Source organism: Oncorhynchus nerka, linkage group LG24 (assembly GCF_034236695.1).
Source record: "Oncorhynchus nerka isolate Pitt River linkage group LG24, Oner_Uvic_2.0, whole genome shotgun sequence".
Classification (NCBI taxonomy): Eukaryota; Metazoa; Chordata; class Actinopteri; order Salmoniformes; family Salmonidae; genus Oncorhynchus; species Oncorhynchus nerka.
This window is the reverse complement of record NC_088419.1, coordinates 62524927-62552382: the sequence shown is the minus strand read 5'-3', so window position 1 is coordinate 62552382 and position 27456 is coordinate 62524927. Positions and strand designations below refer to the sequence as shown.

The 27456-nt window shown below is 42.0% G+C and overlaps 2 protein-coding genes across 4 annotated transcripts; one reads left to right on the top strand and one right to left on the bottom strand.

The window, feature by feature from the left end:
• Positions 1–562: 562 nt before the first annotated feature.
• On the bottom strand, positions 563–7613 carry LOC115108394 (ankyrin repeat domain-containing protein 29). 3 transcript variants are annotated; one of them, XM_029632663.2, is made up of 10 exons: positions 7404–7613; positions 6347–6457; positions 5747–5845; positions 5373–5471; positions 5083–5181; positions 2020–2118; positions 1773–1871; positions 1455–1550; positions 1187–1285; positions 563–1080 (listed from the first exon to the last, which is right to left on the bottom strand). In XM_029632663.2, exons 1-10 carry the CDS (start codon positions 7413–7415, stop codon positions 997–999), a joined length of 897 nt encoding a protein of 298 aa, XP_029488523.1. In that variant the 5' UTR covers positions 7416–7613; the 3' UTR covers positions 563–996. The 3 variants fall into 3 exon arrangements, with proteins under 3 accessions (XP_029488523.1, XP_029488525.1, XP_029488526.1); XM_029632665.2 differs by lacking the exon at positions 6347–6457; XM_029632666.2 differs by lacking the exon at positions 7404–7613 and having other exon boundaries at positions 6288–6437.
• Positions 7614–7728: 115 nt separating this feature from the next.
• On the top strand, positions 7729–16662 carry LOC115107408 (procathepsin L-like). Its single transcript, XM_065009044.1, has 6 exons — positions 7729–10448; positions 10641–10792; positions 11661–11882; positions 11995–12163; positions 12333–12451; positions 16385–16662. The coding sequence occupies exons 1-4, from the start codon at positions 10418–10420 to the stop codon at positions 12049–12051; spliced, it is 462 nt and encodes a 153-aa protein (XP_064865116.1). The 5' UTR covers positions 7729–10417; the 3' UTR covers positions 12052–12163; positions 12333–12451; positions 16385–16662.
• Positions 16663–27456: the final 10794 nt, after the last annotated feature.

The following is a 27456-nucleotide window of genomic DNA, read 5'->3' as shown; positions in this document are numbered from 1 at the left end:
CGTACCAGTTTGAGGGTTATAGGTGCCAAGCCAAATTTCTTCAGCCTCCTGAGGTTGAAGTGGCGTTGTTGCTCTTTCTTCACCACACTGTTTGTGTGGGTGGACCATTTCAGTTTGTCAGTGATGTGTACGCCAAGGAACTTGAAGCTTTCCACCTTCTCTGCTGCGATCTCGTCAATGTGGATAGGGGGATGCTCCCTCTGCAGTTTCCTGAAGTCCACGATCATCTCCTTTGTTTTGTTGACGTTGAGTAAGAGGTTATTTTCCTGGCACCAGAAGAAAATGTCACAGAGGGCAGCCGTTCTTCTAGCCCCTAGGCCCTCATTTTTTTGGTGTTATTTCTTACATTATTAGGCCAGAAAATGTTTTGTTTTATTTCATACAGCTGGGAATAACTTTTGGATATCAGAGCGGCAGTAACTCACCAGCATTACGACCAGGAAAACTACATTCCCAAATTGGATCCTTTGTTCATACCCCCCAGGGCAATTGAACTGATTCCAAAGGCTGACCCAAAACATCACACATGTTATTGACTGAGTCACAGGACAAAATATGACAGTTATTTCACATTCCTATTTTATTTAACACATTTACAGTTTACATTTATTAATATGGAAGAAAGAAAAGGCTAAATATTTAGAAATATTACAGCACCAGGGATAAAACATTTTATAAACAGAAACTATACAGCAAAGTTATAACACCTCAAAGATAAGGGCACACATGGCAAAATAACTATTGCCACAAACTGATGCATTTTTGTAGTAGGCTACATATATAACCATCCTTTTAGCTATATCCAGTTATGGTAACTCCAAATAACATTGTCTGAAGCTGCAATTGAAAACAAGCACCATATTAATATTATTGTTGTGTGACTGAATCCTGTTGGTTTGTTCTGTTGTTCGGAGCCCTCAGTGCATTTCTCTCCACAAAACAACCATAGTCTAAGGTTTGTGGTCATGGTCTAACCATGGACAACTAGGGTTGTCATCAACTACTTCCATTTAAGATGTGAGGTCGCAGAGCCCTCAGGATACGATTGCTCTTTGTAAGATCTGCTGGCAGTTCATTGTTCTGCAAAGAAAACATAACATAAAATGATCAACCTGAAAGACGTCCTGAAATGCATCCTCCTCCTCTGCTTTCCTTCTTATCCCTAGCTCACACTACAGTGATGTACCTTGTTGGGTAGTGTGGGGTCTGCGTTGGCCCCCAGCAGAAGGTTTACACTTTTATGATTGTCACCCATGACAGCAGCGTGGAGGGCTGTGGAACCATTCTGGAAAAATGAAACAGTTAAGACACTTGTAACTAACAGCGGTTTCTTATCACTAAAATACTGCAAATGTTTTACAATATAATGTTTCACAATATACTTCTGAATAAAAACTACTCATGGCAAGTCAGGAGATGCCAAAGCGCAAGCTTTATCTTGATATCTATCCTACCTTGAGAAGGCCCAATGAAGGGGAGAACTTGAGGAGCTCCTCAATGACAGTGTTGTGTCCTTTGAAAGCTGCCTTGAATAGTGCAGTTGACCCGTCCTTCAATGAGATCAAAAGAAACAAGATACATTAACATTTCAAAACGTACACAAAGTAATTTAAATAAATGACTTGATTTAATATATTAATGTATTTTTTTTGGTATTTTCCACGAGTAAACCCTGAAAGAGGATTTGAAAGATAAAGCAACCACATGGAGGAATATGATCTTGTCTTTGTCAACCCACTGGGCACCGACTGGGTTGCTAACGGACTACATACTTTTCTGTCAGCATCCCGATCTGCACCACGCAGAAGTAAAACCTTCACTACTTCACTGTGTCCCATCTGGGCTGCCATCCACAGGGGGACTGTGCCATCCTGGAGGGGGGGGGAGGAGTGAGGAGAAACAGAAGGGGAGTAAAGTTACATGGAGATAAAATAAAAGGAGGAAGAGGGTGAAACGAGAGATGAAGATGTCAGTCCCTCTATTGAGGTCCTCTATTATTGTATGGGAGTGTGGCCTCACTTCCCTAGGGTGGTTAACTTTGGCTCCAGATGACAGAAGTTGACGTATGACAGTCACATGACCCTCCTGGGAAGCAAGGAAGAGTGGAGTGGCACCATCCTAAAACATGATATTAGAAACATGTCACATCAGAAAAGTAAATGACAAAGCGATGCACTGTATGGCTTGTCCTATGAATAGTAACAGACCCTACAGTGCTTTCGGAAAGTATTCAGATCCCTTGACTTTTTCCACATTTGGTTACGTTACAGCCTTATTCTAAAATTGATTAAATAGTGTTTTTTCCTCATCAATAAAAAAAGTAAATATCTCATTTACATAAGTATTCAGACTCTTTACTCAGTACTTTGTTGAAGCACCTTTGGCAGCGATTACAGCCTCAAGTCTTCTTGGGTATGATGCTACAAGCTTGGCACACCTGTATTTGGGGAGTTTTTCCCCATTCTTCTCTGCAGATCCTCTCAAGCTCTGTCAGATTGGATGGGGAGCGTCACTGCAGAGTTATTTTCAGGTCTCTCCAGAGATGTTAAATCGGGTTCAAGTCCAGAATCTGTCTGGGCCATTCAGAGACATGTCCAGAAGCCACTCCTGCGTTGTCTTGACTGTGTGTTTATTAGGGTAGTTGTCCTGTTGGAAGTGGAACCTTCGCCCCAGTCTGAGGACCTACTTTGCTCCGCTCATCTTTCTCTCGATCCTGACTAGTCTCCCAGTCCCTGCCCTGAAAAACATCCCCACAGCATGATGCTGCCACCAGCATGCTTCACCATAGGGATGGTAGCAGGTTTCCTCCAGATGGGATGCTTTGCATTCAGGCCAAAGAGTTTAATCTTGTTTTTATCAGAACAGAGAATCTTGTTTAGGTGCCTTTTGGCAAACTCCAAACGGGTTGTGCCTTTTACTGAGGATTGTCTTCTGTCCGGCCACTCTACCATAAAGGCCTGATTGGTGGAGTTCTGCAGAGATGGTTGTCCTTCTGGAAGGTCCTCCCATCTCCACAGAGGAACTCTGGAGCTCTGTAAGAGTAAGCATTGGGTTCTTGGTCACCTCCCTGACCAAGTCCCTTCTCCCCCAATTGCTCAGGACAGCACCTCAACACAATCCTCAGCGCTCTACGGACAATTCCTTCGACCTCACGGCTTGGTTTTTCGCTTTAACAGGCACTGTCAACTGTGGAACCTTATATAGGCCAGTGTGTGCCTTTCCAAATCATGTCCAATCAATTGAATTTACCACAGGTGGACTCCAATCAAGTTGTAGAAATCTCAAGGAGGATCAATGGAAACAGGATGCACCTGAGCTCAATTTGTAGTCTCATACTTACAGTGGGGCAAAAAAGTATTTAGTCAGCCACCAATTGTGCAGGTTCTCCCACTTAAAAAGATGAGAGCCCTGTAATTTTCATCATAGGTACACTTAAACTATGACAGAAAATCACATTGTAGGATTTTTAATGAATTTATTTGCAAATTATGGTGGAAAATAAGTATTTGGTCAATAACAAACAAGCAAGATTTCTGGCTCTCACAGACCTGTAACAACTTCTTTTAAGAGGCTCCTCTGTCCTCCACTCGTTACCTGTATTAATGGCACCTGTTTGAACTTGTTATCAGTATAAAAGACACCTGTCCACAACCTCAAACAGTCACACTCCACTATGGCCAAGACCAAAGAGCTGTCAAAGGACACCAGAAACAAAATTGTAGACCTGCACCAGGCTGGGAAGACTGAATCTACAATAGGTAAGCAGCTTGGTTTGAATAAATCAACTGTGGGAGCAATTATTAGGAAATGGAAGACATACAAGACCACTGATAATCTCCCTCGATCTGGGGCTCCATGCAGGATCTCACCCCGTGGGGTCAAAATGATCACAACGGTGAGCAAAAATCCCAGAACCACAAGGGGGGACCTAGTGAATGACCTGCAGAGAGCTGGGAACAAAGTAACAAAGCCTACCATCAGTAAAACACTACGCCGCCAGGGACTCAAATCCTGCAGTGTCCCCCTACTTAAGCCAGTACATGTCCAGGCCAGTCTGAAGTTTGCTAGAGAGCATTTGGATGATCCAGAAGAATATTGGGAGAATGTCAGATGAAACCTAAATATAACTTTTTGGTAAAAACTCCATGAAAGTCCATGTTGCCCAGCAACAGCCCCAAAACATCACTGCTCTAGAGGAGATCTGCATGGAGGAATGGGCCAAAATACCAGCAACAGTGTGTGAAAACCTTGTGAAGACTTGCAGAAAACGTTTGACCTCTGTCATTGCCAACAAAGGGTAAATAACAAAGTATTGAGAGAAACTTTTGTTATTGACCAAATACTTATTTTCCACCATAATTTGCAAATAAATTCATTAAAAATCCTACAATGTGATTTTCCGGATTTTTTTTTCTCATTTTGTCTGTCATAGTTGAAGTGTACCTATGATGAAAATTACAGGCCTCATCTTTTTAAGTGGGAGAACTTGCACAATTGGTGGCTGACTAAATACTTTTTTGCCCCACTGTATCTCAATACTTATGTAAATAAGGTATTTTTGTGTTTTATTTTTTTATAAATTTAAAAACATTTATAAAAACCTGTTTTCTCTTTGTCATTGTGGGGTATTGTGTGTAGATTGATGAGGAAAACATTTAATTTAATCCATTAGGCTGTAGAGTAACAACATGTAAAAAAAGTCAAGGGGTCTGAATACTTTCCGAATGCCCCGTATCACTATAAATTGTGCATTCCTGTATTATACTTATGCTAAAATGTTTATATTCTACTGCCATTTACTTTGTTTGTATTATTTTATTTCTTATTGTTAGCTAGCTAAATGTAAACTCGAATACCATCAACCATTTTGAAAATATTGTAACGTGATATTTTGACCATATCACCCAGCCCTAACAGTGCATAAAACAAAATGGAGCTCATGTCTGACTCAGCGGTAACATGAGTGTGTGTGATTTTGTTGTTTTGTGGACTACAGCAGTGGACACTGTCAGTGGGGTTCTGCAGGGAAAAGGAGTGGTGGAAAAGAACAGACAGTGTGTGAGAGGTGTTAGGGATGCTCACATGCAGCTGATCATGGACATTGGCGCCGTTCTTCAGCAGAGTGTCCACCACCTTAGAGTGGCCATACTGGCAGGCTGCAGAGAGGGCTGTGCCACCATCCTGCCAAACCATGAGAATACAGATTAGCCACATATCCTGGAGTGACTGGCCCATGGAATATGACTTAACACAGCAGGCATCAAACACTCTGGATCACTGCTGTCAGTATATTCTGTCCGTCTCCCCCTGATGTCCTCTGACACTCTCTCACTGTAATCTCACTCTCTCTCCAAGTAGGTGACACAGCATACCTTTGTCTGGAATTCAGTTGAGCCACCAAATTCAAAGAGCAGCTTCACTACTTCATTGTGTCCCTGCTGGGAAGCCAAGAAGAGGGCAGTGGAGCCTGTCTGAGGGTAGAAACATGCATTCAAAGTCAGAAAGACCTTAAACGGACATACCTGTTCACATTTTCTCAATGATTCAAAACATCTTTACTGCTTATTGATTTCTACTTTGACCACATTAGTCTCAAAGCAACATCAATAATGCACCGACCGTTTCAACCACCGAACTGTGTACTCTATGGAAAAGTGGAAGGTTGCAGTTTATCAACGAGCAACACTAAAACCGAGGTAAGTCTTATAATGACAGCAAAGTGCACTAAAGTGGTCATCTACCGTACCTCTCTCTGCAGGTTAATGTCAGTTCCCTGCATGATCAGCTCCCTGGCACAGTCATAGTGGCCACTGTAGGACGCCACCATCAGGGCTGTGGTGCCAAACTGGAAAGAGATCGAGGCATCACAATCAATCAACACCTCAGTCCTTAAGTCCAGTCAGATCCTTGTTTACACGTCATTAAAACTGCACAGGAAGGAAACATGGTGCACATGTTTTTTAAAGTTTTGCAAGTGTTTTGGTTCTCCTCAAGACAATCTAATTACACACACACCCCTCCAAAATAACACTCCTTGCCTGACGCTCTTTCCAATCATTCACATGCCATAGTCTCAAGAGAAAGTTGCTGAAACATAGTTGAACTTGTCAGCGGAGACTCGACAAAGCATTATATTTCAGATACCAGGCAACAATAAACAATTAGATGTGACACACATGAAAACAGCAAGCACATAAGTGGACTTAAAACACATTATTAAGACATGTATACATCCACACACACACAGAGACAGACAGAAGGGTTGTAGCTCTCTCTTTCTCTCCTACCACAGGTGGTTTATGGGTAAAGCGTGCAGCTGAGCCACCAGGGCATGCAGTGTCCGTACACTGTCTCTGCAGTCGGCATCCACACGACCACTGTTGAGCAGTAATTGAAGCAGGGCCAAGTTCCCCTTACGAGCTGCCCAAAACACGGCGTTAGCAAGGGGAGTCTCCTTCTGCAGGACAAACACACATGATACAACATCGACTAGACATTGGTGTCAGAAAACAGACCTGTAATCAAAATAAAAGGTAACAGATCTACAGTATCATCTCAGAATTCCAAATTTGGCATGCAATTTTTTTAGTATTGATCAGACAATGGCGGTTATAGACAACCATTTCAAATGAGTTGCAGTCAGGCAATTCCTGTTCACAATCAATATGAATCAATATGGACAGAGGCTCTTTGCACATGCACACACATTGATTATGCTCTTGCATTGTGTATGGTGTGGTTGTATGGTCTCTGGTCTGGTTGTGTGGTCTCTAACAGTCTAGCTCACACCCACCAACATTGGTCCAAATAAATATGTGTAAACCTAACACAGACAAGACAAAATAATACATTTTATCATGTGTCAATCAAATAATGACCATGTCCAGTTAAATGGTTTGAAAGATAAGTATGGAATACTCTACTGCAATAATGAGGCCTTTTTATGGAAACAGTAAGTTTGACTGTAATTCAATGGGGCCAAACAGTTCAAAGTGTCAAAGTTAATAGAAATTGGGATTGACTCATTTTTGGCGGATATTTCCAAATACTGCATGTGGGTGGGGCATGGTCTGCAATGGTAGGCTGCTCATGGCCAGATGATGATCAACTACCTCAACACCTGTCACTTTACTCTAGTGACATGACAACCTAATCTTAGCCAGGTCAAAAGGGCAGGACTCTGACTGAAGGTCAAGCAGCAGATCTAATTTCCATAAATACATAATTATTGCGCGCAGATTACACGCGCATACTCTTCATCATAGACCTATTCATAACACACATTATGAGCGATGGCCGCAAAGAAAGTTAACATTCGTAGTGAGTTGATTATGCTACTCTCTTTTCATTTCAAGCTTGGTTAGAGTAGCCTATGCAGAACATCAGGAAAATGTGGAGATTACCTTGAACGACATCCTGAAGACCTCATTCGTGACTCATCTTTCTTGCGTATGATACAAATTGCGATGCCCTTATATTACTATAATAACTGTCTAAAACGTATTTGTTTGGTCTATTTGTTGTGGCTTCTCCCGGGGTGTTGGCGCGCGGAAGGAAAAACAACACGCAGCCTGTGTATATTCTCTGCAGTGCCGCTCCAGCCACACAGACTGGCGCGCTGTCTGCTCACTGACTCAATTCCGTGTGGCACTCTGTCTGCTCACTGACTCAATTCCGTGTGGCGCTCTGTCTGCTCACTGAATCAATTCCGTGTGGCGCTCTGTCTGCTCACTGACTCAATTCCGTATGGCTCTCTGTCTGCTCACTGACTCAATTCCGTGTGGCGCTCTGTCTGCTCACTGAATCAATTCCGTGTGGCGCTCTGTCTGCTCACTGAATCAATGCATTGAAGTCGTTTGTTTAAACAAATGCATCGAGTTTGATTCTGTTACAATTTCATTTTGTGGGTAGTAGTCATATACATTAACACCAAGATAGTAGTTGGCTTACACTGAGGCAACATAGGCTATTGTTTTATATATGACACAAGGTTTTGTTCTATTCAAGGTAACGTTAGTGTAGGATTATTTTCCTGACTAATTATTTAATATAGGCTATAATGGGCGGTAGGTATCCTAGTGGTCAGAGCATTGGACTAAATCAAATCAAAGTTTAATTGTCACGTGCGCCGAATACAACAGGTATTACAGTGAAATGCTTACTTATAGGCTCTAACCAATAGTGCAAAAAAAGGTATTATGTGAACAATAGGTAGGTAAAGAAATAAAACAACAGTAAAAAGACAGGCTATAAAGGTAGCGAGGCTACATACAGACACCGGTTATTCAGGCTGATTGAGGTAGTTTGTACATGTAGATATGGTTAAAGTGACTACACATATATGATGATCAGAGAGTAGCAATAGAGTAAATGAGGGGTTGGCGGGTGGTTGGTGGGACACAATGCAGATAGCCCGGTTAGCCAATGTGCGGGAGCACTGGTTGGTCGGCCCAATTGAGGTAGTATGTACATGAATGTATAGTTAAAGTGACTGTGCATATAAGATAAACCGAAAGTAGCAGCAGCTAAAAAGAGGGGTTGGGGAGGCACACAATGCAAATAGTCCGGGTAGCCATTTGATTATCTGTTCAGGAGTCTTGTGGCTTGGGTGTAAAAACTGTTGAGAAGCCTTTTTTCCTAGACTTGGCACTCCGGTACCGCTTGCCATGCGGTAGTAGAGAGAACAGTCTATGGTTGGGGTGGCTGTGGTCTTTGACAATTTTTAGGGCCTTTCTCTAACACCGCCTGGTGTAGAGGTCCTGGATGGCAGGCAGCTTAGCCCCAGTGATGTACTGGGCCGTACGCACTACCCTCTGTAGTGCCTTGTGGTCAGCGGCCGAGCAATTGCCGTACCAGGCAGTGATGCAACCAGCTCTCGATGTTGCAGCTGTATAACTTTTTGAGGATCTCAGGACCCATGCCAAATCTTTTTAGTTTCCTGAGGGGGAATAGGCTTTGTCGTGCCTTCTTCACGACTGTCTTGGTGTGTATGGACCATTCTAGTTTGTTGTTGATGTGGACACCAAGGAACTAGAAGCTCTCAACCTGCTTCACTACAGCCCCATCGATGAGAATGGGGGCGTGCTTGGTCCTCCTTTTCCTGTAGTCCACAATCATCTCCTTACTCTTGGTTACGTTGAGGGATCGGTTGTTATTCTGACACCACCCGGCCAGGTCTCTGACCTCCTCCCTATAGGCTCCTCCCTCTCGTCGTTGTCGATGATCAGGCCTACCACTGTTGTGTCGTCTGCAAACTTAATGATGGTGTTGGAGTCGTGCCTGGCCATGCAGTCGTGGGTGAACAGGGAGTACAGGAGGGGACTGAGCACGCACCCCTGGGGAGCTCCAGTGTTGAGGATCAGCGTGGCAGATGTGTTGCTAGTAACCGAAAGGTTGCAAGATCGAATCCCCGAGCCGACAAGGTAAAAATCTGTTGTTCTGCCCCTGAACAAGGCACTGTTCCTAGGTCGTTATTGAAAATAATATTTTTTTCTTAACTGATTTGCCTAGTTAAATAAATATAAAACATAAGGCATTTACAAGCAGAATCTGTGTTTGAGAAAAGAACTGTGTTTACTTAATTATTTACCATTATCCATTCATTGCATTGAATAAACTTATTTGACTCCATCCAGTCCTCAGCCATACACCTGTACTCGGATCTTACAATAGTGTCTGTACTGTGACCCATGCTACCCTGCATGCCTGCATGTTAAGCAGCTTTTGCTGCCACAACTGTTTCAAAGGTATTAGTTTGTGACGAACTTTGGGAGAAGAAACATGACTGTTTTCACAGGCTACGCTAGTCATTCAGAAGATAAGCACAAGCTTCAATGATGCAATGGGTGCCTGGGCCTACACAAAAGCACAGCCTGACACCAAAATATCAGGGTGCATAATGTTTTAGTATTTATTAGGATCCCCATTAGCTGCTCGCCTGCTACCAAGACAGCAGCTATCATTCCTGGTGTCCAAACAGGATAAAAACAATTACAATGTGCAATACTCCAATGTGTGTAAAGTGTGTGTTAGAGTATGTTTGTGTGTGTCTCTCTTCACAGTTCACGTTGTGCCGTGAGGTGTTGTTGTATCTGTTTAATTGTAGGTAATTGGCAGGTTTTTAGAGATGGGCTGTATTTCGAGTAGACCAGCATCTTTTCTTGGCACCGCTAAGCTATTGTTGTGAGGAGTGTCAAAAAACTCTGATGTAGGCTACTTTGAATAGTGACATACTGTGTTTACACTCTGTGACCTGGTATTGTCTAATAAGGGTTGTTTTCTCCCCTGTTGGCATGTCCCTCTTGTGTGTAGGTGATGGGGATTCAGACAGGCCCGTGGGGAGCACACCCTTCATCACAGGCAATGAAAGAGGTGGTGATGACCGGTCACAGTCAGAGTGTGGAATTAGTCTCAGAACATGAACACAAGACAGCCCAACTTTCCAGCAGGTGGTGCCAGGTTATTGACATTCATTTAGTCTAACTTGATTGCATTGATTTTATAACATTACATTCAAAATCTCAGAGCATTTATAGTGTGTCCATAGAATTCTCTCTCCAGAATGGTATAAATTGCAGTAAAGTAATTTACGACAGAACACATTTGGTGAAATACTATACTCTGATCATTCATCCCTCCAGTTCAATGGGCCAGCCTCATGGGGAGAGCTGTGCTGCTCTCTATACTGCTGTCTGATCCTCTCCACGTGGCGTCAGACTCGGATGAGGAGGTCCAGGGGCCATCAGAGTGGCAAACATGGAAGAGGAGCAACGGTGTGTCGTACGACAAGAAGGTTATATGTTATTTTATACACATACTCATAGACACAGCCTGCATTCACAAACACGTCTCAATAGTTACTGTTGGATTAGGCTACTCAACTTCATATAGGCCTACATGAAGACGCATTGTAAACATTCAATAATTAATTATCTCCCTCCCAGACACACACCTTCACAATAATCAACTATTTGTTTGTTCATTCTGAAGCGGATGACATTGAGAGGAAGGCTGTTTGGGAGGAGAACATGAGGGTGATTGATGAGAATATTAACAGTTTTATCAGAGGGACAAGGATGTTGTTATGAGAATTTCATTATCAATGTTCATAAACTTCAATTAATCTACTCAGTCTGCAACACAGAGTTTGTAAGGTTCTGGTTGAATGAAACATACAAGAGTTCCCAGTTTACAATAGTCAAAATGTTTATTCACGAGAGCACTCTGAAGTCCATTATACAAAGACATCCATTTTACACTGGCTCCCTACTTACGCACATACTTCCACACAAACAGTAGGTATCCTACGCACATACATACACACAAACAGTAGGTGAGTTGTATCCTTCTCCAGAGTTCTCACCACTGTGTATCACTACCCAGCCGACAGTTCCATTCCCCCGAGATTAGGGAGACCTTGAGAAGTACTCCCTGTCCTATCATCAAGTTTCTCATAGCAAAATAAAGAGAAAAGGGAAGAATGCATCAGCTCGAAAGCTCCGTGCCAGTGCTCGGAAGTTAGAGGCTGTTACCGTTGACTACAGAGCCATGGGCTATGTCACTGAGGTGAAAGACCAGGTGAGGCTTTTCTTAAAAAACTTCTGGAAGTAGAATGTCAGTGCAAACTAGGAAGTTTGAGTTCTGTTGATTTCTCCTCACAGGGCGACTGTGGCTCCTGCTGGGCGTTTAGCACTACGGGGGCCATTGAAGGACAAATGTTCAAGAGGACAGGTCAGCTGGTGTCCTTGAGTGAGCAAAACCTTGTGGACTGCTCCAAGCGCTATGGCACCAATGGCTGCAGTGGAGCCTGGATGGCTAATGCCTATGATTATGTGCTTCAGAATGAGCTTCAGTCCACAGACACCCACCCCTACACATCAGTGGTAAGAGTCTGACTGGGGACATCCCTGTCCGTGTAGACCAACGTTACATAATGTTAATAGAAACATATGATTTAAGAAGTACAAGGGTTGAGACACCTTTCTGAATTTCTAGGATTCCCAGCCCTGTTTCTATGAAAGTAGTCAGTCAGTTGCCAGGATTACTGATTAGAGGTTCATACCCACTGGAGATGAGCAGGCCCTGACTGATGCTGTGGCAACCATTGGCCCAATCACCATTGCTGTGGATGCAGATCACCCAAGCTTCATGTTCTACAGTACAGGTTGGTCTTCATACCTTGAAGCTTGACAACTAAAGGTAGTGTTTTTTCGTTACTGTACATAATATTAACTTTGATAGTCCAGGTAAACGTTTTTTGATTCCATAAAAAAAATGCATTTTCCCTATCTGAGCTTGCCTCATTGTAACCAGTGCTATTATTGGTCAAACAGGAATATATGAGGAGCCAAGCTGTAACCCCAACAACCTCAGTCATGCAGTGCTGCTGGTTGGCTATGGCTCTGAAGAGGGACAAGCATATTGGATCATCAAAACGGTCGGTGAATCACAGGTGGGAGTAACATGGTTTACATTCTCACAAAATATCATAATGGGGTTACTTTTTCATGTACAGTACCAGTCAAAAGTTTGGATACACCTACTCATTCAAGGGTTTTCTTTATTTTTAATATTTTCTACATTGTAGAATAATAGTGAAGACATCAAAACTATGAAATAACACATATGGAATCATGTAGTAACCAAAAATACATTTTATATTTGAGATTCTTCAAAGTAGCCACCCCTTTGCCTTGATGACAGCTTTGCACACTCTTGGCATTCTCTCAAACAACTTCATGAGGAATGCTTTTCCAACAGTCTTGAAGGAGTTCCCACATATGCTGAGCACTTGTTGGCTGCTTTTCCTTCACTCTGTGATCAAACTCATCCCAAACCATCTCAATTGGGTTGAGGTCGGGTGATTGTGGAGGCCAGGTAATCTGATGCAGCACTCCATCACTCTCTTTCTTGGTCAAATAGCACTTACACAGCCTGGAGGTTTGTTTTGGGTCATTGTCTTGTGGAAAAACAAATGATAGTCCCACTAAGCGCAAACCAGATTGGATGGAATATATCACTGCAGAATGCTGTGCTATCCATGCTGGTTAAGTGTGCCTTGAATTCTAAATAAATCACAGACAGTGTCATCAGCAAAGCATCATCACATCTCCTCCTCCATGCTTCACGGTGGGAACCACACATGTTGATAATCCGTTCCCCTACTCTGCGTCTCACAAATACGCGGTGGTTTGAAACAAAAATCTCAAAGTTGGATTCTGCAGACCAAAGGACATATTTCCACTGGTCTAATGTCCATTGCTCATGTTTCTTGGCCCAAGCAAGTCCCTTCTTCTTATTGTTGTCCTTTAGTAGTAGTTTCTTTGCAGCAATTCGACCACGAAGGCCTAATTCACGCAGTCTCCTCTGAACAGTTGATGTTGAGATGTGTCGGTTACTTGAACTCTGTGAAGTATTTATTTGGGCTGCAATTTCTGAGGTGCAGTTAACTGTAATGAACTTATCCTCTTCAGCAGAGGTAACTCTGGGTCTGACTGACCTTCATATCTTAAAGTAATGATGGGCTGTCGTTTCTCTTTGCTTATTTGAGCTGTTCTTTCCATAATATGGACTTGGTCTTTTACCAAATAGACCTATCTTCTGTATACCACCCCTACCTTGTCACAACACTACAGATTGGCTCAAACACATTAAAAAGGAAAACAATTCCACAAATGAACTTTTAACAAGGCACACCTGTTAAAACCTTTTTGGGATAGGGGGCAGCATTTTCACTTTTGGATGAATAGCGTGCCCAGAGTGAACTGCCTCCTACTCTGTCCCAGATGCTAATATATGCATATTATTATTAGTATTGGATGGGAAACTGTTTCTAAAACTGTTTGAATGATGACTGTGAGTATAACATAACTCATATGGCAGGCGAAAACCTGAGAAAAATCCAACCAGGAAGTGGGACATCTAGGTTTGTAGTTTTTCAAAGCTTGGCCTACCAAGTACACATTGAGATATGGATGAGGTTGCACTTCCTAGGGCTTCCACTAGATGTCAACTTGAATGAGGATTCTACTGTAAAGGAGGGGCTCTCAGAGTTACCTCTCGTTCCAGTGCCTTTCTGAAGACGAAGGAATTCTCTGGTTGGAACATTATTGATGTTTTATGTTAACTCTTGGAACTCCCTCTCCCGGATCCGGGGGAATTGTCATCAACTGACACTAATTAGCATAACGCAACGGACAAAAAATATTACTAGAAAATATTAATATTCATGAAATCACAAGTGAAATATATTGAAACACAGCTTAGCCTTTTGTTAATCACCCTGTCATCTCAGATTTTGAAATTATGCTTTACAGCCAAAGCGAGACAAGCATTTGTGTAAATTTATCGATAGCCTAGGATAGCATTATGCCTAGCTAGCAGCAGGCAGCTTGGTCACGAAAATCAGAAAAGCAATCAAAATAAATCGTTTACCTTTGATGAGCTTCGGATGTTTTCACTCATGAGACTCCCAGTTAGACAGCAAATGTTCATTTTGTCCCATAAAGATGATTTTTTTATAGCCGAAACACCTCCGTTTGTACTTCACGTTTGGTTGAGAAATCCACCGGAAACTGCGGTCACGACAACGCCGAAAAATATTCCAAATTAGATCCATAATATCGACAGAAACATGACAAACGTTTTTTATAATCAATCCTCAAGGTGTTTTTCAAATATCTATTCGATAATATATCAACCGGGACAGGTGGCTTCTTAGTAGGAAAGAGAGAAACAATGGCCGCATTTGTCTTTTACGCACAAAACACTCTGAGAGCCTCCAGCTGACCACTGACGCAATGTTGTCGTTCAGGCTCATTTTTCAAAATAAAAGCCTGAAACTATGTATTGTGACACTAGACACATTAGGGAAGCCATAGATAAAGAAATCTGGTTGATATCTCATTCACTGCTCAATAGGGACGCATAGGAACGCAGCGCTTTCTAAATAAGAGTCCCTTCCTGATTGGATTTTTCTCAGGCTTTCGCCTGCAATATCAGTTCTGCTATACTCACAGACAATATTTTTACAGTTTTGGAAACTTTAGAGTGTTTTCTATCCTAAGCTGTCAATTATATGCATATTCTAGCATCTTGTCCTGACAAAATAGCCTGTTTACTTTAGGAACGTTATTTTTCCAAAAATTAAAATAGTGCCACCTAGTTTCAAGAGGTTTTAAAAAAACATCCTAACGATTGATTCCATACATCGTTTGACATGTTTCTAAAGGACTCTAACGGAACTTTTGAGTTTTTGTCTGGATGAAATGCTCGCGCTTCATGAAGATGGATTACCGGGCTGGACATAAATGATGGAACTTTATGGAACAAATCAGTCATTTATTGTCGAACTGGGATTCCTAGGAGTGCCTTCTGATGAAGATCATCAAACGTAAGTGAATATTTATGGTATTGTTTCTAACTTTGTTGATCCCAAAATGGCGGCTATTCCTCTGGCTGTTTTGGGTTCTGAGCGCCGTTCTCAGATTATGCTTTTTCTGTAAAGTTTTTTAAAAATCTGACACAGCGGTTGTATTAAGGAGAAGTCTATCTTTAATTCTGTGAATAACATTAGTATCTTTTATCAATGTTTATTATTTGGTATTTCTGCAAAATCACTGGATGTTTTGGAAACAAAACATTACTGCACGTAAGGCGCCAATGTAAACTGAGATTTTTGGATTATCGAACAAAACATACATGTATTGTGTAACATGATGTCCTATGAGTGTCATCTGATGAAGATCATCAAAGGTTAGTGATTAATTTGATCTATATTTCTGCTTTTTGTGACTCCTATCCTTGACTGGAAAAATGGCTGTGAGTTTTTTCAAATTGGCGGTGATCTAACATAATCATATGTTGTGCTTTAGCTGTGAAGCTTTTTTTTTAAATCGGACACGATGGGTAGATTAACAAGATGTTTATCTTGTTGCTGTATTGGACTTGTTAATGTGGGAAAGTTACTTACATATTTCTAAAAAATATTTTTGAATTTCGCGCGCTGCCTTTTCAGCGGAATGTTGTCGAGGTGTTCCACTAGAGCTAGAAAGGTTCATTGAAATGCATTCCAGGTGACTACCTCATGAAGCTGGAGAGAATGCCAAGAGTGTGCAAAAATGTCATCAGGGCAAAGGGTGGCTACTTTAAAGAATCTCAAATATAAAATATATTTAGATTTGTTTAACACTTTTTTGGATACTACATGATTCCATATGTGTTATTACATAGTTTTGATGTCTTCACTATTATTCTACAATGGAGAAAATAGTACAAATAAAGAAAAACCCTGGAATGAGTAGGTGTGTCCAAACTTTTGACTGGTACTGTATATTAAGGGGATTTTTTGTATATAAATCTGTGCCTGTTTTCCTTTTCTTCCCAGTTGGAGTACTGGATAGGGAGAGGGTGGCTACATGAGAATGATCCGGAATGGCAGTAACACGTGTGGTATCGCAAGCTATGCGCTCTACCCTATTTTAAGAACCATATAGTTGATAAAGTATCAGAGACAGAACACATCATCTTGGTAGATAGGTGTTCAGAGGTTAATAAAAAGTATTGATTTGGTTTATTTGTGGGGGTGATGGTGCCAGGTATTCTGTCTTTTATACTGTACCACTCTGAGTAATGCTATGGCTGTATTGCATTGTGATGGAGAATAAAGCTCAATTGGATTGACATTTGACTGCAATTGTTTTTCTATTTCGGCCGACTGTGGCAGGTTCGTCTAGAATGTTGATGTTAGTATTGGATGTTTTGTATATAACGTTAAATACCAGGACTGGGTATAGCACTAGATACTCTGCATCAAGGTATCTGATTGCTTTGAAGCTATTTCTTTGCACAGTGAGGCCTCTTGAAAAATCCCTTTCAATCTGCAAGAATGTCAAACAAGGGGACGTAGGATTGGGAACATAATCAGTGTGTAAGCAACGCTATACTTTGGTTTGTATTCTATTTCCTTCTATTATATTGTTATTTAATTCACCTGGTTCATAGGTTTACACCTTACATAGTTTCACAACTGTGAAATGTGACCTGTGGTACATACTACAAATACTATCTATGCCATGCCAACTTACTGCTCCACAAACACCTCTGAGAAAAAGCAAGTGGTACCCAGGTGATCTTTAACAACCTCCAAACTAAGCATACTGATATGCTCAGTCTTCCTGTAGGTATACCAGTCAATTTGTATACAGGCATTCTATTTGGCCCTAGTTTTACAGGGAGTGGAGCTCCTAGTTATTTACTCCTCATAGTTCCCACAGCCAAGCTCCTCTACAGTGCGGGAGGTAGATTTGCTGTCTTGCAGACGTATGAAAATGACGCAAGGGAGTTTTTCCTGGATTGGAGGAGTATGAGGATTAGTGTTGCGGTGTGCTTTATTTGGCCCCTACACAAAGGGCCAGAGAGGACCACAGAGACATCCAAACTGTGGGTATAACTATCTGGCACAGAGCCACCAGAGCAGTAAGGATCTCTGGCTCCCAAGGAAGTACTGTGACCCCTCATTCAACAGCCAGTCAGCTGGAGCCATCACCCAGGTATTTCTGTACTAGATTACAGATCTTGTGTTTAAGGTTGTTGAGTAACTGATTTGTTAATAGTTGTCAGGGGCTTCTGTCTGAGATTAATTTTTACTGTAGACATGCAAAACATTTAGTCCACCATTTTGAAAAAGCCTGCTAATTACAAATATTAATGGAGTATGTCCACAAATTACATGTAGATGTTTAAGTAAGAAAATGTTGAACAACACAAATATATGTATTAATTTGTTACACACAGGGTACACAAACAAAGACAGATTAGCCTTAAACATTTGAAAAATATTTCTTGATTCCTCTCTAAAGGGAACAAATGGTCCAAACGACAGAACTTTTGATACTTTCATCTTCAGGTGGTGTGTCCTCAAATCAATCAATCAAATGTATTTCTGAAGCCCTTTTTACATCAATTGATGTCACAATGATCCCCATTGTTCTTTGGTCACGTGTTGATTTAGTTGTGCAATATACCATACCTTGATTTACCACTCAAACAAGCAATGGTTTTGAATTGAAACCTCTGGAATTTTCACAACAAAATTGTCTCTGAGTGACTTACATAAAATGGGTTGCTTGGCAAGTCCATATTTACATTAAATAATGATTTTGAATAGCAGCACAATAGAGATAAACAGTGCATGTCCTTCTAACTAGGGTCGTGTTTTACCTTACTTTCCGCCCGTCCAAGCTTTCTTCAATTAAATAATGTGCTGCGTAAAGTTCAGGATGGGCTGAAAACACGTAGGACTATAGTCCTGATAGTCCTTGCTTTCCACTCACAGCCCCTGTCATCCTGTATAAACACCTAAATTGAAACATGCTATACATAAAATCAGAGCTCAGTTTCTCAACTTCACAACGCTGTCTGGGTAGTCACTGACAGCCGTTATCAACATGAGCACAACAAGATGCCCCCATCCCTCCCACTAATTGGGCTACTTTTGAACATTTGTTGTTGTCTGAATGAGGGATATGCTGTAAATCAAGAAGAGACGAAAGATGAGACGTTTAGGATTATAATAAATATCACTTTGATGTCATACAAATAAACCACAAACCCATGAGTCCAAAAACTGATCTGTATTTTCTATTGGAACTTTATAGAGTAAACACTTTTGCATTCAAAAAGCTGCCTTAAGCTGACTTTTCCCCTCCATACAGAGGTGTGGCCCTAGATACTACAGAGAGGACAAGGCCTCCTAGGGGCCAGTGTGTACCCTGCAACTGTAACGGCCTGTCCAATGAATGTGACGAACAAACAGGGAGATGTCTGGTGGGTTTCTCTCTCTCTCTCCATCTATCAATCTATCCCTCTATCACTCTCTCTCACACACACGCACACATACAGTGGCTTGAAAAAGTATTCACCCCCCTTGGCATTTTTCCTACTTTGTTGCCTTTACAACCTGGAATAATTTTTGGGGGAGTTGTATCATTTGATTTGCACAACATGCCTACCAAAATATTTTATATTGTGAAACAAACAAGAAATAACACATAAAAACAGAAAACTTGAGCGTGCATAACTATTCACCCCCCAAAGTCAATACTTTGTAGAGCCATCTTTTGCAGCCATTACAAGCTGCAAGTCTCTTGGGATATGTCTCTATAAGCTTGGCACATCTAGCCACTGGGATTTTTGTCCATTCTTCAAGGCAAAACTGCTCTAGCTCCTTCAAGTCGAATGGATTCCGCTGGTGTACAGCAATCTTTAAGTCATACCACAGATTCTCAATTGGATTGACGTCTGGGCTTTGACTAGGCCATTCCAAGACATTTAAATGCTTCCCCTTAAACCACTCAAGTGTTGCTTTAGCAGTATGCTTAGGGTCTTTGTCCTGCTGGAAGGTGAACCTCTGTCCCAGTCTCAAATCTCTGGAAGACTAAAACAGTTTTCCCTCAAGGTGTTCCCTGTATTAAGCGCCATCCATCATTCCTTCAATTCTGACCAGTTTCCCAGTCCCTGCCGATGAACAACATCCCCACAGCATGATGCTGCCACCACCATGCTTCACTGTGGGGATGGTGTTCTTGGGGTGATGAGAGGTGTTGGGTTTGTGCCAGACATAGCGTTTTCCTTGGTGGCCAAAAATATCAATTTTAGTCTCATCCGACCAGAGTACCTTCTTCCATATGTTTGGGGAGTCTCCCACATGCCTTTTTCTTTTTTTCTTTAAGCAATGGCTTTTTTCTGGCTACCTTTCCATATACCCCAGCTCTGTAGAGCGTGTGGCTTAAAGTGGTCCTATGGACAGACGCTCCAATCTCCGCTGTGGAGCTTTGCAGGGTTATCTTTGGTCTATTTATTGCCTCTGATTAATGCCCTCCTTGCCTGGTTTGTGAGTTTTGGTGGGCGGCCCTCTCTTAGCAGGTTTGTTGTGGTGCCATATTCTTTCCATTTTTTAATAATGGATTTAATGGTGCTCATTGGGATGTTCAAAGTTTCAGATATCTTTTTATAACCCAATCCAGATCTGTACTTCAACCACAGCTTTGTACATGACCTGTTTGGAGAGCTCCTTGGTCTTCATGGTGCCACTTGCTTGGTGGTGCTCCTTGCTTAGTGGTGTTGCAAACTCTGGGGCCTTTCAGAACAGGTGTATATATACTGAGATCATGTGACACTTAGATTCCACACAAGTGGACTTTATTTAAAAACTTCTTAGGGCTAGGCCCGTTTTTTTTCAATTTCCGCCTGAATGACGTTCCCAAAGTAAACTGCCTGTTGCTCAGGCCCTGAAGCCAGGATATGCATATAATTGGTACCATTGGAAAGAAAACAATTTGAAGTTGGTAGTAATGTTAAAATAATATAGGAGAATATAACACAATAGATATGGTAGGAGAAAATCCAAAGAAAAAGCAACCGGAATTAATTGTTTTGAGAGAGACCATCCTCTTACAATGGCAAGTATAAGGGCATACTGAAAATTAGCTCCCAGGGTGCAATTCCTATGGCTTCCACAGGGTGTCAGCAGTCGATGTTCAAGGTTTCAGGCTTGTAACTTTCAAAACGAATAAGAAATAGCAGTTTTAGTACAGGGACACAGTCTTGGAAATGTGTGTTTGCACGCACCATGAAGACAGGATGCACCTGCTAAAATCGGTATCCTATTGAACATACTTCTTTCCGTAAGTAATATTATAGTTTGATTACATTTCAGGGTATCTCAGGAATACATAGAAATGTATTTTGACTTGTTGAAACAAAGTTTAAGGGTAGATTTTCGGATTCCTTTCTCTGCATGTTGAACGAGTGGATTACTCAAATCGATGGTGCTGACTTTTTGGGATATAAAGAAGGATTTTAAAAAACGACACTACATGTTATAGCTGGGACCCTTTGGATGACAAATCAGAGGAAGATTTTCAAAAGGTCAGTGAATATTTAATCGCTATTCGTGAATTTATGAAACCTGTGCCTGTGGAAAAATATTTTGAAATGGGGCGCCGTCCTCAAACAATCACATGGCATGTTTTCGCTGTAGTAGCTACTGTAATCGGACAGTGCAGTTAGATTAACAAAAATATAAGCTTTCAACCGATATAAGACACATATATGTACCTAAATGTTTAATATCCATATTTTTTTTGAAAATTTTTTTGAATTGCGCCGCCCTCCAGTTTCACCGGAAGTTGTCCCGCTAGCGTAGGCTTATGTGACTTCTGAAGGTAATTGGTTGCACCAGATCTTATTTAGGGGCTTCATAGCAAAGGGGGTGAACATGTGTACGCACCACTTTTCAGTTTTTTTTATTTTTTATTTATTTTTTGAAACAAGTTTTTTTAAATTTCACTTCACCAATTTCGACTATTTTGTGTGTGTTCATCATATGAAATCCAAATAAAAATCCATTTAAATTACAGGTTGTAATGCAACAAAATAGGAAAAACGCCAAGGGGGATGAATACTTTTGCAAGGCACTACACACACAGCAGGATAGATCATTTCTGACTCACCAGTAAGGTAAACATACTGTATGGCTTAGTTCTGCTTTTTCCAAAACCTGCTGATCCAGATGGATATCAGTCATATCCACAGATTAGCATTCATGCCAGACTACATTACCTCTCACATCATGAACCATACCACCAACATTCCACAAGCCTGCTTCATTGATAAACAGAGAGAACACTTTATTTTCCAGAACTGTCAGTACAATACTAATGGACATCGATGTGAGCGCTACAAAGTGGGTAACTACGGCAATGCTGCCCAGAGGACCTGTCGTGGGTGTCTTATCCCTGAAGCTCTATCTCTTAATGCATATAGAAGGTAAACTATAACTCAAAGTATTTCAATATGATAATATAATGATACATCATTGTCATGATAATCCCCACCTCTTTTCTTGCACTCTCAGATCTCCTTCATCACCTGAGGGAGGCGAAATCTAGTATACCCAACATAAATGTGGCAGTGGAGGAGGTGGCCAGGATGATGAAGGAGGTGCAGCGCATGGTGCAGGAGATGAGCGAACTTGGCTGCAGTAACCAGACAAGGAGGCTGCCAGGGAGCAAGAGGAGGCTCACAAACGTGAGATCTGGGCTTTTTGGATTAGATTAAAGTCACTTACAGTATAGGGCAGCACTTTATTGAGCATTCTTTTGAATGAGACATTCCATACATCAATGTGACACAAGTTCTTGATAGATATGACTTAAGGTGCAAAGGGTAATACATGTGTTCCTCTCAGTATTGGACTTCATCAGGAACAATAGGACAACTCCATTGGATGACAACCTGGCTGTAGCCAATGAGGCGGCAGAGTCCCTGATGACGTGGGGCTCTGCGTTGATGAATCTGGCAGAGGCTGTGGCACAAGCAGAGGATATGGTAAACAGGACATGGAGCCTCAACTCCAGCAGTACTGACTTCCTAAGAGACCTGATGGTAATGTCAAATACTGAAGAATAACATCTATGAAATGTTGTAGATACAACACAAAAAATGTCCTTCCTTTTTCCAAATAATTTACTAGCAATTAAAAGATGAGCTGGAGAGGAAACGTGATTCAATCCAATCAATATGACCAAATATAAATTGAGGAATATCACAAACCTTTTGGAAATGATGAAGGAGCACAAACAAGGTATGAAGCAGATGAATTCAAATTGTTTCCAGTGGATATTATTATTTATCTCGTAATGAAGGAGGCATTAAAAATGTCATTTAAATCTTTCAGGAATATGAGCACCTTGCAGCCGAGATAGATCAAATCAAATTTATTTATAAAGCCCTTCTTACATCATCACAGTGCTGTACAGAAACCGCAGGTGTAGAAGCACAGTGGCTAGGAAAAACTCCTTAGAAAGGCCAGAACCTAGGAAGAAACCTAGAGAGGAACCAGGCTATGAGGGGTGGCCAGTCCTCTTCTGGCTGTGCCGGGTGGAGATTATAACAGAACATGGCCAAGATGTTTAAATGTTCATAGATGACCAGCAGGATAAAATAATAATAATCACAGTGGATTTTGAGGGTGCAACAGGTCAGCAACACAGGAGTAAATGTCAGTTGGCTTTTCATAGCCGATCATGCAGAGTATCTCTACCGCTCCTGCTGTCTCTAGAGAGTTGAAAACAGCAGGTCTGGGACAGGTAGCACGTTCGGTGAACAGGTCAGGATTCCATAACCACATGCAGAACAGTTCAAACTGGAGCAGCAGCACGGCCAGGTGGACTGGGGACAGCAAGGAGTCATCCGGCCAGGTAGTCCTGAGGCATGGTCCTAGGGCCAAGGTCCTCTGAGAGAGAGAAAGAAAGAAAGGAAGAGAGAGAGAAAGAGAGAATTAGAGAGAGCACACTTAAATTCACACAGGACACCAGATAAGACAGGAGAAAAACTCCAGATATAACAGACTGACTCTAGCCCCCCCGACACATAAACTACTGCAGCATAAATACTGGAGGCGGAGACAGGAGGGATTGGGAGACACTGTGGCCCCATCCAACAATACCCCAGGACAGGGCCAAACAGGCAGGATATAACCCCACCCACTTTGCCAAAGCACAGCCCCCACACCACTAGAGGGATACCTTCAACCACCAACTTATCATCCTGAGACAAGGCTGAGTATAGCCCACAAAGATCTCCGCCACGGCACAACCCAAAGGGGGGCCGGGACCCAGACAGGAAGATCACGTTAGTGACTCAACCCACTCAAGTGACGCACCCCTCCTAGGGACGGCATGGAAGAGCACCAATAAACCAGTGACTCAGCCCCTGTAATAGGGTTAGAGGGAGCCAAGCCCAATCTCACTGAGACACTGAATGATATCGCTAAAGCAAAGCAGGAGGGCATCGTTGTCATGGCAGAGGAGCATGACGAGGAGCTAAACAGACTGGCAATGGAACTACAAATGTAGGTAGACAAGAGGGGGTTAGGTTGTTCTTAGGTGGGGGCCTACTTCTTCATACCCCACAGATGTTTCCTATGTCGGGACCTTTGTGTGGACTGTATGGACTGTCACGCCCTGATCTGTTTCACCTGTCACCTGGGATTGTCTCCACCCCCTCCAGGTATCGCTTATTTTCCACAGTGTATTTATCCCTGTGTTTTCTGTCTCTCTATGCCAGTTTGTCTTGTATGTTTAGTCAAGTCAACCAGTGTGTTTTTCCCTGTACTCCTTTTCTATTCTCTTTTGCTAGTCCTCCCGGTTTTGACCACTGCCTTACTCTGGACTACTTTCCCGCCTGCCTGATCATCCTGCCTGCCAAGACCTTGATTCTGCCTGCCCTTCGGTACCTATTGGACTCTGAACTGGTTTTGACCTTTTGCCTGTACACGACCATTCTCTTGCCTAGCCCTTTTGGGATTAATAAACATTGTACGACTCCAACCATCTGGCTCCTTTGTCTGCATCTGAACCTCGCCTTGTGCCTTGATAATGGACCACTGTGAGCGTTGTATTCCTTGTTATTGCAGGGCAGTACACAATGCCACCAACAGCTCAGACATGCAGCATGCTGCTGAAAGCGTGAGAGCCTACAGCAGAATAATAAAAGCCATTGAAGAGGCAGAGATTGCGGCCAACATATCCAAAGAGGCAGCCGAAAAAGCTCTGAAGGTGATTATTCTGGTCCGGATGCTACAGCCACCATGAACTTAAATTCACAATGACATGGAAAATAGTTAACATACCATGCAAAATTAGTTCACATATCTCTTAACTTTGATATGTTTCAGGATGTGGAGGAGAAAGGTCTGACCAACAGGTCCGAGGAGCTAAATAATAATGCAAGAAGCTTATTGACAGAGGCCATGAATGCCGAGAAGGACCTTAAAGGTGTAGTAATCATCCTAATTCTTGCTTTTTAATGACACTTAAAGCTACATTAGAAACAAGAATTGCACCAAAATGTATGATGTTATTGACCCATTCTCAATCCTTCCAGGTTGACATTTATTGTCATGAGTCTTATCATGGAGGCAGAACTGAGCAATGTATCCTTAGATGGGCCAGCTGCAAAGTCAAAATGAGCTATATTGTAAAAATTAGGTTAGGCATTAGGGTTAGCAGTGTGGTTAAGGTTAAAAAGGATTAGGTTTAAAATCAGATTTTAGACTTTGTGGCTGTGCCAGCTAGTGACCACTCGGCATAACTTCATCCAGTGCAAGATTCATGACAATGAATGCCAACCTGCTAAATGATATGGGGCAAATGCTTTGCTGTATGATGTTGAAAAAAGTTTGCACTTTGAACCTGTTAATGGAGGGATTGAGGCCAATTCACACTACAGTATATTGTATGCCCCTCAATAAAACACATTCCAGTGTCTCTGTCTGATATTTCCTTCTGATTCTGATATTTTATCATACACTGAGTATACCAAACTTTAGGAACACCTTTAATATTGAGTTGCACACCTCCCCTTTTGTCCTCAGAACAGCCTCAATTCGTTGGGGAATGGACTCTACAAGGTGTCACAAGCATTCCACAGGGACGCTGACCTATGTTGACTTCAATGCTTCCCGCAGTTGTGTCAAGTTGGCTGGATGTCCTTTGGATGGCAGACCATTCTTGATGCACACAAAGGAAACTGTTGAGATTGAAAAGCCCAGCAGCTTTCCTGTTCTTTAGACACTCAAACCAGTGCGCCTGGCACCTACTACCATACCCCATTCAAAGGCACTTAAATATTTTCTCTTGCCCATTCACCCTCTGAATGGCACACATACACAAGCCATGTCTCAATTGTCTCAAGGCTTAAAAATGTGTGAATTTAAGTATGCTCTCTCTAATTCTCTCTTTCTCTCTTTCTTTCTCTCTCTTGGAGGACCTGAGCCCTAGGACCATGCCTCAGGACTACCTGGCAGGATGACTCCTTGCTGACCCCAGTCCACCTGGTCGTGCTGCTGCTCAAATTTCAACTGTTCTGCCTGCGGCTATGGAATCCTGACCTGTCCCCTGGACGTGCTACCTGTCCCAGGCCTATTATTTGACCATGCTGGTCATTTATGAACATTTGAACATCTTGGCCATGTTCTGTTATAATCTCCACCCGGCACAGCCAGAAGAGGACTGGCCACCCCTCATAGCCTGGTTCCTCTCTAGGTTTCTTCCTAGGTTTTGGCCTTTCTAGGGAGTTTTTCCTAGCCAACGTGCTTCAACACCTGCATTGCTTGCTGTTTGGGGTTTTAGGCTGGGTTTCTGTACAGCACTTTGAGATATCAGCTGATGTACGGAGGGCTATATAAATACATTTGATTTGATTTAATAACCAGAACCAAAGTGAACTCCACTGTTTTTGACAAGGTGGTTTTTAACAGGCACACCTCTGGGGAAACATTCTGGATTTGATACTAGCTTGATGACATGACAGTTTGCCCATGATGGAAACCGCTCCCTTGTAATCCTGTTTGCTTACTATTTCTCTAGAGTTTAGCAAGATGCCGAGGCCAGTCTCACACACAGCTTTACATCACAGTCCAAGTGTCTAAGGAGAGTTAGCGGCTAAACACAGCAGTTGGCCTCCTCAACCTGGACACCAACAGTGTGGTCTTCTACGTGGATGGCTATCCTGATGACTTCACTGTAATTACAGTCCTCTATCCCTTTGTCTTGCAGGTGCGTTGTGCCTCTGCATCATCCTCAGATTGTTGAATACAGAAGTACACTTTACTAGTCTGTAATCAGCGGGACCAGACCAGTCTTATTCTCCATATTCAAGTTTTGTTTTAATTCACTTTGTATGCCCCTCCTTCATTAGCCTCCAGTGGAGCTGCGTTACCCTCGTGCTGTGGAGCCATCAAACTGTCTACTATCAATGGACAATTATTTAGTCTGTACAACTTTAAGAATGCCATCAGCGTAGACAAACAGCCCTATATAAAGTAAGAACCAACAAAAGGGGATCACCACCTTGTTTTAACATCTATAAAAGAGACCATACTGTACAGAATGGTGAATGCTGTCCAAATTTGGCCAGTTATGCCCTGTACCATTACCATAGATATAGCAGTCCTCTCTGCTTAAATGTCAGAATGTATCATGCAGTTCTTTCCTCCTGTCAGAGTTTGGGTTAGTCAACAGTCAACAGTGCCTTATTATTTTGACGGCATTGGTTACGGTTTGGTTCCAGACATTAAGACCCTGAAATCCAGAGAAGAAGACTGGTCAAGTTCCACACAAACAGCCGGGTGTGGAATGCATTACTGTTTTATATAGGAAATGAGGTATGTATGTATATCTGATATCAGGTGCAAATGTTGATTTGAATCACATGCAGAAACCATTGAATAATTAGTACATGCAAGTGAATGAAAGACTTGGTTTACATTGTAAGTAGTGTAATCAATTAAGCATACAATATCATAAAGTACACACCGGAAATTCAAGGTATTGCAGTTGAACATGAATAGATTAAATCCTAATTGAGAATTTATGGTTTTGTCTGTAGTGT

Excerpts from the sequence above, each read along its gene's own strand:
- LOC115108394 (XM_029632663.2), bottom strand. Across the intron at positions 2,119-5,082 it reads ATGTCCATGATCAGCTGCAT|GATGGTGCCACTCCACTCTT; the intron begins GTGAGCATCCCT and ends ATCATGTTTTAG. Across the intron at positions 1,551-1,772 it reads ATCGGGATGCTGACAGAAAA|GACGGGTCAACTGCACTATT; the intron begins GTATGTAGTCCG and ends ATCTCATTGAAG.
- LOC115107408 (XM_065009044.1), top strand. The coding sequence starts at position 10,418 with ATGAACACAAGACAGCCCAACTTTCCAGCAG. Across the intron at positions 10,449-10,640 it reads ACAGCCCAACTTTCCAGCAG|TTCAATGGGCCAGCCTCATG; the intron begins GTGGTGCCAGGT and ends TCATCCCTCCAG. Across the intron at positions 11,883-11,994 it reads CCCACCCCTACACATCAGTG|GATTCCCAGCCCTGTTTCTA; the intron begins GTAAGAGTCTGA and ends CTGAATTTCTAG.